At 43.4% G+C, this 14,826-nt stretch overlaps 1 protein-coding gene across 1 annotated transcript in view; it reads left to right on the top strand.

Annotated features, from left to right (window-relative positions):
* The first annotated feature begins 559 nt into the window (after positions 1–559).
* The window catches only part of LOC133109927 (dual specificity calcium/calmodulin-dependent 3',5'-cyclic nucleotide phosphodiesterase 1B-like), a 37,575-nt gene continuing 23,308 nt past the window's right edge, over positions 560–14,826 (top strand). Inside the window, exons 1-5 of the mRNA XM_061219684.1 lie at positions 560–781; positions 8,287–8,400; positions 10,011–10,193; positions 11,501–11,567; positions 12,799–12,915. Coding sequence (XP_061075668.1) covers positions 729–781; positions 8,287–8,400; positions 10,011–10,193; positions 11,501–11,567; positions 12,799–12,915 — 534 coding nt within the window. The 5' untranslated portion in view covers positions 560–728. The remainder of the gene's footprint in view (positions 782–8,286; positions 8,401–10,010; positions 10,194–11,500; positions 11,568–12,798; positions 12,916–14,826) is intronic.

Below are 14,826 nucleotides of genomic sequence, written 5' to 3'. Positions count from 1 at the left end.
TTTGATGTAAAAATTGCATGTAGGTTACAGGGTAATCCAAAAAATTCACTTTTTTAACACAGTTCAGGGAATTGGAGTACAGTTTCCCATAAATAAGAAAAAAAAAGGATTCTGCCAATTCTCCTCTTCACTTTTAGAAATATTTGATGGAAAGTATTCATAATGCATGTATTTGCATTTCTAGAAACGGAATTATGAAAGAACCTGGAGACTCTGAAAACAGTTCAACTTTTGCATTTTGCACAAGGGTTCTTCTTTAAATACCCACAAAATACCATAGATCCCAGGGGAGAAAGGCAAAAAAGAATTGCATCTTGTTTTCCGCTTGCATTCTGATAGTTTTGTTGTCCTCTTCATTAGACTCACAGAAGACTCCAATCTCTGCAGTGGAAACATGGAGTGGTGTATTTTCCTTTCTAACGTGTGGTAGTGAACATTTCATCACCAGCTCTGGTTAACCACCAACTGCAGCTTCTGTCTGTCTGTGGTGCGTACACGGCACACTGGCCCAGCCAATCAGAGAGCAGGAGGTCTGTGGGGTAAAGTTGGCTGATCCGCTCTGTGCTTGTTGTGTCACAGGGCTGATAACTTTCTGCTGCCCTCAGAGCAGAGTGCCGTCCTCCCGCTCTCTCTCGCTCTCTCTCGCTCTCTCCCGCTCTCTCTCCTTCCTCTGTGAGACTCAGTTAAGTGCTGAGGAAGTTTGTGACAGTCCTGGCTCCCTCGGCTGGATGGCGGAGCTCGTGAGAATCCGAAAGAAACATCTCCAGACGCCCATCTGCAGGTAAGAGAGCTCTGCGTGCCGGACTGCAGGCTGGGGCAGGACCTGGGCTGCATGTTAAGGAGTCGCTCTCTCCCTCTCTTTCCTCCTCTCTTCCTCCGCCTGCCTGCGCCCTGTGTACACTCGCCACCCAAACAACACACTGCGCACGGTGTGAAGACCCCCCCTCTCACCGCCTGGCTCTGGAAGCTGTTTTCTTTCTCTGGGCGCTGGGACATTATGGGAGGTTTTGCGTGAGCGTTTTTCCAACTCAGAGAGCGAGTAACCAAGAGAAAGTGTGACACTGAAGGCTGCAGTTTACATTCTAACCGTAGTGTTCATTCAGCTTCTATGTATTAGGTCACTTTTTGGATTGAAACCTTGTTTGATACTGTGGATTTTCTTTACTTATAGCAGTATCTTAGCTACAGTAATGATGCACAGATTAACACTGGTAATAATGTAAAAAAATTAAAAAAAAGTGATTAACTTCGTCATTTAGCTTTTAAGGCAGACAGATTGATCACAAACTGGCTATAGCTAACTGAAGTTCATTAAAGTCATGTTCGCGAAGGTGCTTTGTGCTTTTAGATTTCACTTTTTCTGTCAGTGAGTTGTGGGCTTGTCACTGAATACAATAGGCACTGCTTCCAGGCACAAGACAAAGTGTTTTTCACAGACTGGGGAAAGCCTGCCTCTCGGGTTCCCAGACGCCATTCTGCTGGGAGAGGTCCAAGCTGAGGAGAGACCTTAAAGAGTGACAGACCTGTATGTCACGATCATACCGGTTTAAAAGGTGCAAGGCATGTGCTTTTGTTTTGTGTAAACCAGCCAGGCAACGGCTGCGTCTGCTAGATAAATAAACACACGGTATCACACACAAGCAAGCACCGTAGCGTTACTTACACCATCTGCCATTCCAGGACACAAAGAAATCTTTTATCATTATCTTCTTTTTATGAATGATGTAGTGTACGGAGATGAGAGGGGTTTTGATGTGAGGGTCACCTGTTTGTTTGTTGTTGGGGTGGTTACTTCAAAGCTAGATGTATGCGGTCTAAGAACTGTCACTTTTCATATGAATATAAACATATTTGAAAAACCACAAAAAAACAGCTGCTAAACTGATTTCTTCCGCTCCTATTATGTTAAGAGTGTATGGCGCTTTTATGTTTGGGGTCAAACACAAAATTATTGCAAAAGAAAGGTTTTGACACTTTGTGTGTCGCCTGCTTATTGAGTCCCAAATGACTAGACTTTTATCCATAAATATGAATAATCTGTGAGAAACATCGAATTTTAGAGCCTGAGGTACAGTTAGTGAAAGTTTGGTTGTGACATTTTATACAGTTACAGAGAGTCAAAATAAGCCCATACAACACATGTAAAGTTGGCAGAGGACTTCTGAAAACAAAGCATTATGTTAATTGCATGTTTACTATTTAATCCCACCGAAATAGAAAATTATAAAAATTATACTGTATCAAGATGAAACAGAATGTTAACTGTTTTTTAAGAGATGTCAAACACTGTCAAGTTGACCCCAAACATAAAAGGAGGGTAAAATGATCTATTCCCTTATGTTGTTCAGCATGCATGTTCATGGTCAGTAATACACATTTGGTGGGTGTAACTGCAGGACCCTTTATAGTAAGGTAAACTGGCTTTCCCCCACGTTGTTAAGCAGTTGGGGAAAAGCATGGCGGGTGCTAGCGGGTGAGATGATATGGTGAATGCTGATAGGTAGCTAAAGGAGCTCAGCTGGCGTGCCAGGGCAGTGACATCAGCGCTTTATGGTCCAACGCCCTGTGGACTACAGAGGCTGTTAGTTTCTCAGTTAGGCTCTCAGTTAGGCTCTCAGCTAGACTCTCTGTTCGAGTTAGATTCTCTGTTCGAGTTAGATTCTCTTTTAGAATCTCTGTTAGACTCTGAGTTAGACCCTCAGTTAGACTCAGTTAGAGTTAGATTCTCTTTTAGAATCTCTGTTAGACTCTGAGTTAGACCCTCAGTTAGACTCAGTTAGAGTTAGATTCTCTTTTAGAATCTGTTAGACTCTGAGTTAGACCCTCAGTTAGATTATCTTTTAGACTCTCAGTTAGACTCTCTGTTAGGGTCTCAGTTAGACTCTCTGTTAGACTGTCAGTCAGACTCTCATTTAGACTCTCAGTCAGACTCTCAGTTCGAGTTAGATTATCTGTTAGATTCTCTATTAGACTCTCTGTTATACTCTGAGTTAGACCCCCAGTTCAACTCTCAGTTAGAGTTAGATTATCTTTTAGACTCTCAGTTAGACTCTTTGTTCGACTCTTTTAGACTCTCTTTTAGACTCTCAGTTAGACTCTCAGTTAGACTCTCAGTTAGACTCTCTGTTAGACTCTCTTTTAGACTCTGAGTTAGACCCTCAGTTAGACTCAGTTAGAGTTAGATTCTCTTTTAGAATCTGTTAGACTCTGAGTTAGACCCTCAGTTAGATTATCTTTTAGACTCTCAGTTAGACTCTCTATTAGGGTCTCAGTTAGACTCTCTGTTAGACTGTCAGTCCGACTCTCATTTAGACTCTCAGTCAGACTCTCAGTTCGAGTTAGATTATCTGTTAGATTCTCTATTAGACTCTCTGTTATACTCTGAGTTAGACCCCCAGTTCAACTCTCAGTTAGAGTTAGATTATCTTTTAGACTCTCAGTTAGACTCTTTGTTCGACTCTTTTAGACTCTCTTTTAGACTCTCAGTTAGACTCTCAGTTAGACTCTCTGTTAGACTCTCTTTTAGACTCTCAGTTAGACTCTCAGTCAGACTCTCATTTAGACTCTCAGTTAGACTCTCAGGGCCACAGACAGCCAGGCTGACTCCATTTGTGACACTGCTGCCAAAAACCTGTCAGACACCGCTAACGGACTCTCCCCCGCTCAGGACTTCTCTTTCAAAATAAAAGCGCAGGAAAAATGCACATCTGCTTTCCGATGTAATCTGCACATCCGTGCGTAGCGTCATGTAATAGAGTCATGAATGCTTCCTGTGCCGATTCAGCTCAGTATTGTATGTGGTATCACACTATTCAAAGGCTTTATGCATAATGCTTATATGACAACTGACATGCACATACACTTACTAAGCAGTTTATTAGGTATTTATTAGACTCATTTTTTAGACTGTAGCCTATGTAGCCTACCCACTTAGAGGTTTGAGACGTTGTGTGTTCAGAGATGCTTTTCTGCAAACCACTGTTGCAATGCATTACTGACACCTTCCTATCAGCTTCAAGCAGTCTGGCTCTCTGACCCTTCTCTGACCTTTCTCATTAACAAGGCATTTCTATCTGCAGAACTGCAGTTTTTTGTTTTCCGCACCATTCTCTGCAAACTGTAGAGACTGTTCCATCCATCCATCCATCCAAAGTCACTTAGATCACATTATCAGATTATTTGGTCTGAAAAACAGCTAAATATCTAATTAAATATTTTCATCAACAAGCTGGTGTACAGGTATACCTGATAAAGTGTACATAACCATTCATAAATGTCTGTTCCACTTGGTTTCAACTGTCAAAGGGTTATTATGTTACGTTCAATGTCAAACTCTCAAACATAATGACCCTTTATGACAGTTGACACCAAGTGGAACTATTTAATGGTTATTTATGTTCATGTCAGGTGTCATGTAGCGTGTATGTGGATGTCATGTAAGAATCATGACAGTGATATTGTTGAATTGTTAATGAGGATGTTAAATGTGGCAGAAAGCATGCATGTATTTGGTGTGCATTCGTTCAGCACTTTGTGGTTGTTGTGATAAAAAAACACCAGTGTAAGCGAAACACGCAGAACGGAACATACTCACCTGATTTGTCCGTGAGCGAGCTTCAGACACAGCTGGCCGTAAGGCTCCCGGCCCAAACTGGTGTGTGTTTCCTGTGGTCTGTGTTGAAGCAGTTAATCAAGGTAGAGGTGGAAGGGGAGATATCTTCCTACAGGCACAGACACTCAGAATAACAGACTCATGCTGCTTGATGTGAAGACAGGCCTGTGCTGGTCCGGTAGAGCCTCAGTTTCAGTTGGTACTCCGCACTTATTTCATTCATTAAAACAGGTGATTACACTTATAACTCACTTCACCTAACAGGGTCTGAATCGGGTGCTGATTTTAAAGAAGAGCAGGATGTGTGTCTCTGCTGGACCAGGGTTGCAGACCCCCGTGTTGAAGGCATGGAGACTGAATGTGAAAGTGGCATCCATGATGCCTGGATAAAGATAATTCATCGGTTTCTATGAAATTAAGAACTTAACGTTTCTGTCTGTGCATCTTTGCTGGGCCGAGTCAATCCAGGATGAATTCAGGATACACAGCACATTCAATGTGTGGCGTTGACTGCTCGCATATGACAGAAATTAGATTTCAACTCACAATCTACCATGAAATCTAGGTTTTTTTTGTCACATTAGACCCTTCCAAAATAAAGAGATCCTGTATAATCTACTGGGAGTTCCTTTCCCTGCCATGAGAAATTGGGCATTAATGGTGCGCAAATGCTCCAGGCCTTTCCTGGGAGTGGTATTTGGTGTAAAATCACTTCCAAATTATCGCTTTCTCGATCTCAAACCGTGCCTCTCGAACCCAATTGGTCGTAAGCAGAGCAGCAAATTGTTTCAGCCTGTTGGCAGTCAGGCTTTGACAGCGTTCTCAGAAACCCGCTCGAAACGCTGATGCTTTCTTCTTAACAGGAAAAGATAAAGAGGGAAGGCTTTACTCTTTATACTCTTTAGCCCTCAGAAGCGCTTATCACGTAGTGCTAAACCCTAAAAATGCATGAAAAGGACAAGCAGCACGACAATATTTAAACACTTAAGCATACAGGAATGCAAGTCCCTTTAGACTGGCCCAATTCCACTTCAGTGCTTACGGTGGCTGAGAATTTACGTTTCAATGTCCACGGAAGCTGAGGACCTCACTCCCTGCAGGAGCTGAGTATCTCTCCCTGCTGGAGCTGTGGATCTCTCCCTGGAGCTGATGATCTCTCCCTGGAGCTGAGGATCTCTCCCTGCCGGAGCTAAAGAGCTGTGGATCTCTCCCTGATGGAGTTGTGGATCTCTCACTGGGGCTGAGGATCTCTCCCTGATGGAGCTGAGTATCTCTCCTTGGAGCTGATGGAGTTGTGGATCTCTCACTGGGGCTGAGGATCTCTCCCTGATGGAGCTGAGGATCTCTCCTTGGAGCTGATGGAGTTGTGGATCTCTCACTGGGGCTGAGGATCTCTCCCTGATGGAGCTGATGGAGTTGTGGATCTCTCGCTGGGGCTGAGGATCTCTCCCTGATGGAGCTGAGGATCTCTCCTTGGAGCTGATGTAGCTGAGGATCTCTCCTTGGAGCTGATGGAGCTGAGGATCTCTCCTTGGAGCTGATGGAGCTGAGGATCTCTCCTTGGAGCTGATGGAGTTGTGGATCTCTCCTTGGAGCTGATGGAGTTGTGGATCTCTCCTTGGAGCTGATGGAGTTGTAGATCTCTAGCTGGGGGTGAGGATCTCTCCTTGGAGCTGATGGAGTTGTGGATCTCTCGCTGGGGCTGAGGATCTCTCCCTGATGGAGCTGAGGATCTCTCCTTGGAGCTGATGGAGCTGAGGATCTCTCCTTGGAGCTGATGGAGTTGTCAATCTCTCCTTGGAGCTGATGGAGTTGTGGATCTCTCCTTGGAGCTGATGGAGTTGTGGATCTCTCCTTGGAGCTGATGGAGTTGTAGATCTCTAGCTGGGGGTGAGGATCTCTCCTTGGAGCTGATGGAGTTGTGGATCTCTCGCTGGGGCTGAGGATCTCTCCCTGATGGAGCTGAGGATCTCTCCTTGGAGCTGATGGAGCTGAGGATCTCTCCTTGGAGCTGATGGAGTTGTCAATCTCTCCTTGGAGCTGATGGAGTTGTGGATCTCTCCTTGGAGCTGATGGAGTTGTGGATCTCTCCCTGAAGCTGATAGAGTTGTTGATCTCTCCTTGGAGCTGATGGAGTTATCGATCTCTCCTTGGAGCTGATGGAGTTGTGGATCTCTCCCTGGAGCTGATGGAGTTGTGGATCTCTCCCTGGAGCTGATGGAGTTGTGGATCTCTCCTTGGAGCTGATAGAGTTGTGGATCTCTCGCTGGGGCTGGGGATCTCAGTGCGGCATATGCAGGGACACTCAGAAGCTGAAGTGCTCCCACAATGCACCCCTCCACAAGCCATCAAATGGCTTTCACCCTACAGGCCCCCAAGTATAAGCAAAGGACCAGTGCTCAAAAGAAAGTTGTTTCCCTTACTTGTGACAGCCGGGAGACCATGGATACTCAGGCCATTAGCACTGCTGGGTTCTTTCCTACTGTATACTTACTTGATGGATTGATGCTGATTGGTCAGAGATATCAATCAATCACATTTATATAGCACTTCTCATATAATTGAATGCAGCACAAAGTGCTTCACACAATAGAACATATAAAATAATTAAAGTAATCAAGAACAGAGAGATCAAGAACACAAACAATGAGGAAACGAGGAGACTGCCGAGACCAAACGCACAGCTCAATGTACACAGCAAGAAACAGCACACACAGTCAAATAGAATAACCGCAGAGACCAAACGCACAGCTCAATGTATACAGCAAGAAACAGCACACACAGTCAAATAAAATAACCAGAGACCAAACGCACAGCTCAATGTACACAGCAAGAAACAGCACACACACAGTCAAATAAAATAATATTGAATGTTTGAATAAAAAGATAGCAATTAAGAACTAAGATAAAAATAGATAATAAATAAAAGACAAAGAAAAACAAAGAGAAATTTAAAAATCTAGGCCTAAAAGAAACTAATAACACCCTAGTTAAAAGCCAGGCTAAAAAGGGTATGTTTTCAGTTTGCGTTTAAAAAATCAATATTCTCAGCTGCCCTCAGATCCTGTGGGAGGCCATTCCAGTGGCTCCCACAACACTCACCTGGGGTCCCAGGATGAACTCTGCCCTGATTAGACCATGGACGCTTGGTATGTTTTTAAGATAAGATACTCATAGGGTAGTTTGTCACTACATTTAACCCATCCTAGTTACATAGGAGCAGTGGGCAGCCACAGTGCAGCGCCCAGGGGCCGGTTGGTCCAAGGGCAATGGCAGGACCATACCTAACCTGACATACACACCTTTGATGAGGGACGAAAGTGGAGTACCCAGAGGAAACATATGTGAACACGGGAGGATCAAGCAACCTCGACGCAGCGAGGTTACAGCCAGCCGGGAATCAAACCCAGAACCTCCTTACAAGGCTACAGTGCTAAATATGGAAATCTTTATTATATGGACTCCATTTTAGTGTTGGCCTTTGCGTCTAATTCAGGCTCAAAGATGGCCGCTGACTCTGTTCTCCCTCTGTACTGCAGGTTAGGCTGCAGGCTGATGGCTCTAAGAGTGTTGCTGCCTCCATGCTATCGGGAGTTGATGATTTTACGTAAAGTAAGTTATGCATGTTCTGATATGAGAAAATGCCTGCCTGACTCTCCTCGGTTTTCCCGCAGGTTACGGTGCATGCTGAAGCAGCTCGAGGAGAGAGATGTGGACTTTGAAGAGCTCAAAAAGAACCTGGACTACACCGCGTCTCTGCTGGAGGCACTGTACATTGATGAGACGAGGTAAACTGCTGGCAAAATGCTTTTTATCTGTATTCAAAAGATTATCTACCAGAGTACCTGTCTGCCAAGTGATAGTGCACTCTGGAAAAAAAAACTGTTATTCACATGTATTTGTAATTGGAAATGTATAATGGAATTTCCATTATAACGTGAAAGTGAATAGAATGTTAATGTTTGCTGCTCTTTAAAAATCTACCAGCAATGCTTAAAGGATCAGTGAATTTTGATCAGCAAACAGGTACATTACCAAGGAAAGTATTAAAAATGGCCAAAACAAACTGAAAAATTACCACGAAAAACTGAAATCGTGACAGTAAATTTGGTTTAAAATGAAGCTGCTGTTGGGATAACAATCTGCTCCCAAGGCACTTGATAATCATGGTCATGAGACCCAAAATAAGCTATCCGAAAGCACACGAAACCCTTGGCTGACATCTCTGAGTTTTGCCTCAAAATACGGCTGCTTCGCTGGCTAACTCACAAAACTACCGGGCCTCCAGGTGCCAAAACAAACATTTCATTTCCACAAATGTGTGCTGTTGAATCATTTAGTTTAAGGGTCGTCTTGGGTGAAAAAAAAAACACTTTTTGGCTCAAAGAAGCAGCGGCAGGGACCATCCTTCAAAACAAGCGAGGCCCAAGTGTGGTTCAGCCCGCTGCTCTGGTTTATCTAGCTGGGGTTGTCCAATCTTTCTATCCTGCGACGGGGCCAGTTGGGCCTGGGTTCAATCAACGATCTTCCCTTAGCTTTTACTCTAAAATAAATGCACCAGTTCCTTTTTTTCCACAAACACTTTGGCAAGTATATTTTTCACAATCCCTCAGCTTGCTAAACTGTTTGTAGAACAGTAAAAATACTTGGATTTATGTGCAAGTTAAAGTTAAGTGACAACTGCTAATAAAACCCAGGGTGTGTATAGTGTGTCTTTAGTGTGCCTCTCACTAAGTAGGGCAGGGATCACCATCAGTTGGGAACTGTTGGTTTTCCACCCTCCCTGAATCTGGGAGCCAGGTGTGACGACAGTCTGGCCAATCAGTTCAGTTCATTACCGGGGAGAAAAGGAAAGGAGGGCTGGATTTGGATTTGAGGGCCGGATCTGATGAGCCTGACACAGGGGGTCTCAGATCTTATACTCAATGAGCAGGGTGGGTCTTCACTTGTGTCCTAGTTCAGCTGAAATACAGAATTCAGTTAATTAACCATTAAACCCTCACTGCATGCTGGGGACCCCTGATCTAGAGCGTTCCCCTGAGGTGTACTGGGGACCCCTGATCTAGAGCGTTCCCCTGCGGTATACTGGGGACCCCTGATCTAGAGCGTTCCCCTGAGGTGTACTGGGGACCCCTGATCTAGAGCGTTCCCCTGCGGTGTACTGGGGACCCCTGATCTAGAGCGTTCCCCCGTGGTGTACTGGGGACCCCTGATCTAGAATAATCCCTTCACGGTGTGCTGGGGACCCCTGATCTAGAACGATCCCTTCACGGTGTGCTGGGGACCCCTGATCTAGAGCGTTCCCCCGTGGTGTGCTGGGGACCCCTGATCTAGGACGTTCCCCCGTGGTGTGCTGGGGACCCCTGATCTAGGACGTTCCCCTGCGGTGTCTGTGCAGGCAGAGCCTCGACCCCGAAGACGACCTCCAGCAGATGCGCTCTGACACCGTGCCCTCCGAGGTCCGTGATTGGCTGGCCTCCACCTTCACCCAGAAGGCCCGCCCTCCGGGGAGGCAGTCCTACGAGAAGCCAAAGTTCCGCAGCATCGTGCACGCAGTGCAGGCTGGGATATTCGTCGAAAGGTAAGCACGCAAACATGTCAAAATACAAAATAACTCACAGAAAATGTATCCATGAACTGCAATCACAACGGTGGAGGGGTTTGCCAATACTGCGAGAGGGGAGAAACCAGCATTATATTCATATGTGTGTTTTAAATGTATGTAACTGCAGCCCATCCATGGGCATGGAGCTCTGCATAAATGAATGCTCACAGAATCTGGTCTTCACTGGCCAGGAATGGATCAATGTGTCATTAACCCCTTAAGCATCGCCCCCTTTTCAGAACACAAGGTTGACAATGACATGCTCAAATTAAAATGGTTACTATTCTTGAACTCTTTTGACTACAAGCATAATCGTGGTCTCTTCTGAAAGGTAACCCCTTGGGGTCTGTTTTCCAAGAGTCATAATTATTGTTTACTAAAGCAAAGTTACAGAAGCTCAGACACAGTGTAAGTTGAAACTTTTTTCTCTCACAGAAAAGATTTTCTGTTTTTGAGTTGATACACATGATAGATACAGTGGACAAATCCCCTTTCGGATTTGATGACAATATCACAATAGCATTCTGCATTGTTTGTTTTTTTTACCTATGTCTAGGCAGGTTTCTAAAAAGGACACATGGAAACTAAATGATATTATGCGTCATAAGAGCTGTAAAATACTGTATATTGCATACTAAATTAAGCAACATTTTTATAAAAAAGGAAGTGAGAAAAAAAGGTTCTCACTTCCCCCCTGTCTGTCACCCTCCCCTGCCTCTCCCTCTCCTTGCACTCCCCTCTGGCAGTAACAGGTCCAGAAAATCACAAAAATTACAATATCTTGTATGCTAATATATGGACCATTGCTATGAAAATGACACTACTCTACAAACTTGATTTATGTTGTTTGTGGATTTTCAAAATGCAGAGGAGAGGTCCTCCCAAGCTTGTGTTGCTACCCACAAGATAAGGAACTGTTGTTGCTAGAGCATCTTAAAATAGGTTAATCAGATCGAACAGTTTCAAACAGTATATCCTGTTAGCATAGTGACTGAAAATTGCAAAAGGGATGAATGCAAAAAAGTTGTGAATGCTTAAGTTTTCTTGTTTCTTTCTTTTTTCCTTTTTTCTTTTGGTGAGTTCAATTTGATAAATGTAAAAAAAAATGGTCTTCAAGGAAAAAACAACATATTTTTACATGTATTTGTAATTCAAAGTTGAGGGTAAATGTCAACCAAATCCAGACTGTCAGATGGTTTACCTGTAAAGGCTCCCACCCTATGCTTTTTACAGCATTATCTGCAGGGGTCATTGTCATTCGTTTCTGTTTACCGGCATTTCAGGATGTTTAAAAGGGCCTACACAGCAGCGAAGCCCGACCAGCCCCCAGCTGTCATTCACTGCCTGAGGGTAAGGCTAACGTGCTAACGTGCTAACGAGCGATCGAGTCCCACTGCACCATCCCCCCGCTCTCAAGACTGACAATCTCACCCCCGCACACTGAATCCAACATGACCTTGAGTGCTGGGCAGTACAGTAGGTCAGTGTACACATAGTTAAACTAAGCAAACTACTACCTTCACATTTGTGTAGTAGTTGTGTAGTTTTAGTTTTGTCTCCCAATTACTTTAGGCTGTAAATCTATTAACCATCCTGATAATTTGGTATTGTGTTTTGAGTAACTGCAGCCATTTCTCATTAGGGTAGCTTTCGTGTAGTTAAAGGCCCACATGCTCCTATACCCCACACCCAATTATGGTAATAGTATGCACATGTTAAGGTCTAACTGCAATTTTTCAGAACTATTTGTAAAATGATTTTTTACAAAGCTGACCACAGGAGGCGGAGGTGGGGAGGGGGGATTTCGCTCTGGGGACAGGGTTAGGGACTTCTTAGAAAACCTACGTCAGTGCTCTTTGTGATAATTTTGTGGAAATTTCATGTCACATCCTGTGTTGCTCCTTTTAGCGTTTTCTGTTTCATGTCATACACTTCTACGTTTGGTCAGTTTCGTAGTTCTCACCTCATTCAATAGTCTCACCTGTGTTTCATTCCCGTTGTCACACCCCGTGTTGTGTCCTGTTTGGCGTTTTCTGTTTCAGGACTCCCTGACTCCCGCTCCATACCTCTCACTCCATTCATTCATTTCACCTGTGTGTCATTTTCTCATCTTCGTTCTCACACCTGGTTGTCATTTCAGTTTAGCTACTTATGTATATATACTTGAATGTCTGCACCATTACTTTGCTGGTTTGTTATGTGTCATCTGCATTCTTTCATGCTTTACCTGGTTATCTACTCTGAACCTCAACCTGTATCTGGATATGTAGACTGTTTGCCTGTGACCATAACCACGCCGTTGCCTGTCTCCACTGTGATTGTTTTCTGGCGATGGAACTCTGCTTGTCTGGGCCACAAAATAAAACATCTGTTTGGCCTACTTCCTGGTTGCACTTGGTTTCTCCGTTCACCCGCCGGACAATTTTACAAACTAAAACCAGGAAGAGAACGCTGATGCGTGTGGGCCTTTAAAAAAACTTGCCATGTGAAGTAATTGGCAGTTGACAATGACAACTCCAGCCTCAGATTAGTTTCCTCAGCACTGAGCACCCTTCTGAAGTGCCTGTGGTCCCTCCCTCAGGATGTGGACCGGTGGAACTTCGACGTGTTCGCGCTGAACTCAGCCAGCTCTGACCATGCACTGCAGACGCTTTTCCTGGAACTGATTACCAGATACGAGCTCAACAGCCGATTTAAGGTCAGCTCTCTCTCCCCAAACCCACGCACACAGACTGCGAAGCTGGATTAAAAGCTTATGACTGCTGCAGCATAGTTTTCAACATTCAGTTTCCCACATTCCAAAAGTCTGACACAAATTACAGCACCAGTCAAAAGTTTGGACACACCTTGCCCTTTTCTGGATTTTTTGATTAATGTTTTATGTTTGTTTGTAATCAATCAATTCATATGTGGTCAAAGTGCAGATTCTCATATTTTATTAAACCATGTTTTTATACATTTTGGTTGCGCCATGTAGTAATTATAGCACTTTTTATACACAGCCCCCCATTTCAATGTTTGAGACAATTTAACAATGTCAAATAAAAAAGTCATGTTTTGTATTTTGTTGCATATCCATTGCATAGCATGACTTCCTGATGTCTGTGACCTATCAACATCACCAGAGTCTGGATATCTTGTTCTCAGGTTGTCCTACAAGCGATACTATAACTCTTCGCATTTGAATGGATCTCTATGGGAATTGGGGGGTGGGAATTCGGCTGTAAATTATGCTGATACAATATGGAACACATTTGTTGGCTAAATGGCTTTATGTCATCAAGCAACCAAGGTATCAGATGAGCCTCAAACCATCCTGCTGCTGCCAGATATGCTGTAGATACTAAGCTCTCTTTTGCCATAATACATGCAATAGGGGAAACCGGGGAACAACCAAACACGATTAAGTAAATACATATACACATATTAGAGAAAATATTTTCCATACAGAAAGAAGATACATGTCTTTGCTATGTCTATAAACAGTCTGTACAGTTCTAGGACATTCCTAGAGATTACAGTTCAGTCGAAAGCAGCGAGAGAGAAACGGTTTAATATGCCGTGACTACGGGGCAAGTTTATACAGCTCTGGGGCACATTGAACCAAAATGTCGGAAAACAGACTGGAAATTGCTTTGGTTTATTAAGTCAAAGGTAGGTACGAACCGCATATGAGAAGATGTCATGAATGTCTGAGAAGAAAGGGATAAGAGAAAGGGATAAGAGGAGGTAAAGAGCTGAATAGGACCCAATAAGTGGGTGGCATACATGGAGTTTTCGAATAGTCCTGCATGCAACTATGCAAAATCCCCATGTTTCAACATGCCCTGTGTTAGTTTCCACCCTGGTCTTCCCTAAGGAATAAATGCAATATTAATGCACATGTGAAGACATCATTTTAAACAAGCAATAATAATTATAAAATGACGTAGTCTGTTGGTTACAACCAACATCATCGTATATGCAAGCTGCATTAAGTGCATTCGTTTTCTCCTAGCATATCTTCCTCACTAACACAATATAATTTCGTTGTGCCCAATTTCAAAGAGAGCAATAAACAACAAGACGTGTTATTATTCATTGTCTGGAAAGCAGGCTATGTCGATAGGTAGCCTAATTTGAATAAGTTTATATTATATAATATATTTTTTCCAAGGAGAAAGTCACATCCGCAACTTGTGCTGACCTCAAACGCCCATTTTACACTTGAAAAAAAATAGCTCAGTTCCATATAGTAAGCCATATCCTTCATATTAATTAATAATTTAATTGTACTTTTCTTTCTTTCTCTCGTCAAGTTCATATTCACTGCTGCAAACCACTTGTGTTATGATCTTCCCTGGTTGTCAGGATCTTATTTTACTTGGTTTTTTCTTAGTTATAGAATAGCATATTTAAACTATTGAGCCATGATCAGAGAAGGCCTGACAGATGAAAATGTATGCATATTCAAACGGATTTATCTAATTTATGAGATTCATTTGAGCAAAATTTTTGAGAAAGGTCAGTGCAAGTCGGCACCTGCCGCAAAATAACTTTTTGGGAGAAACATCTGCCTTATCATTGTCTTCCATAATATTCAGTGAGACTACGGAAATTGCTAATACAA

This window comes from Conger conger, chromosome 14, assembly GCF_963514075.1.
Source record: "Conger conger chromosome 14, fConCon1.1, whole genome shotgun sequence".
NCBI classification, from domain to species: Eukaryota; Metazoa; Chordata; class Actinopteri; order Anguilliformes; family Congridae; genus Conger; species Conger conger.
Note: the sequence above shows the minus strand (reverse complement) of the source record. Positions and strands in the feature narration are given on the sequence as shown.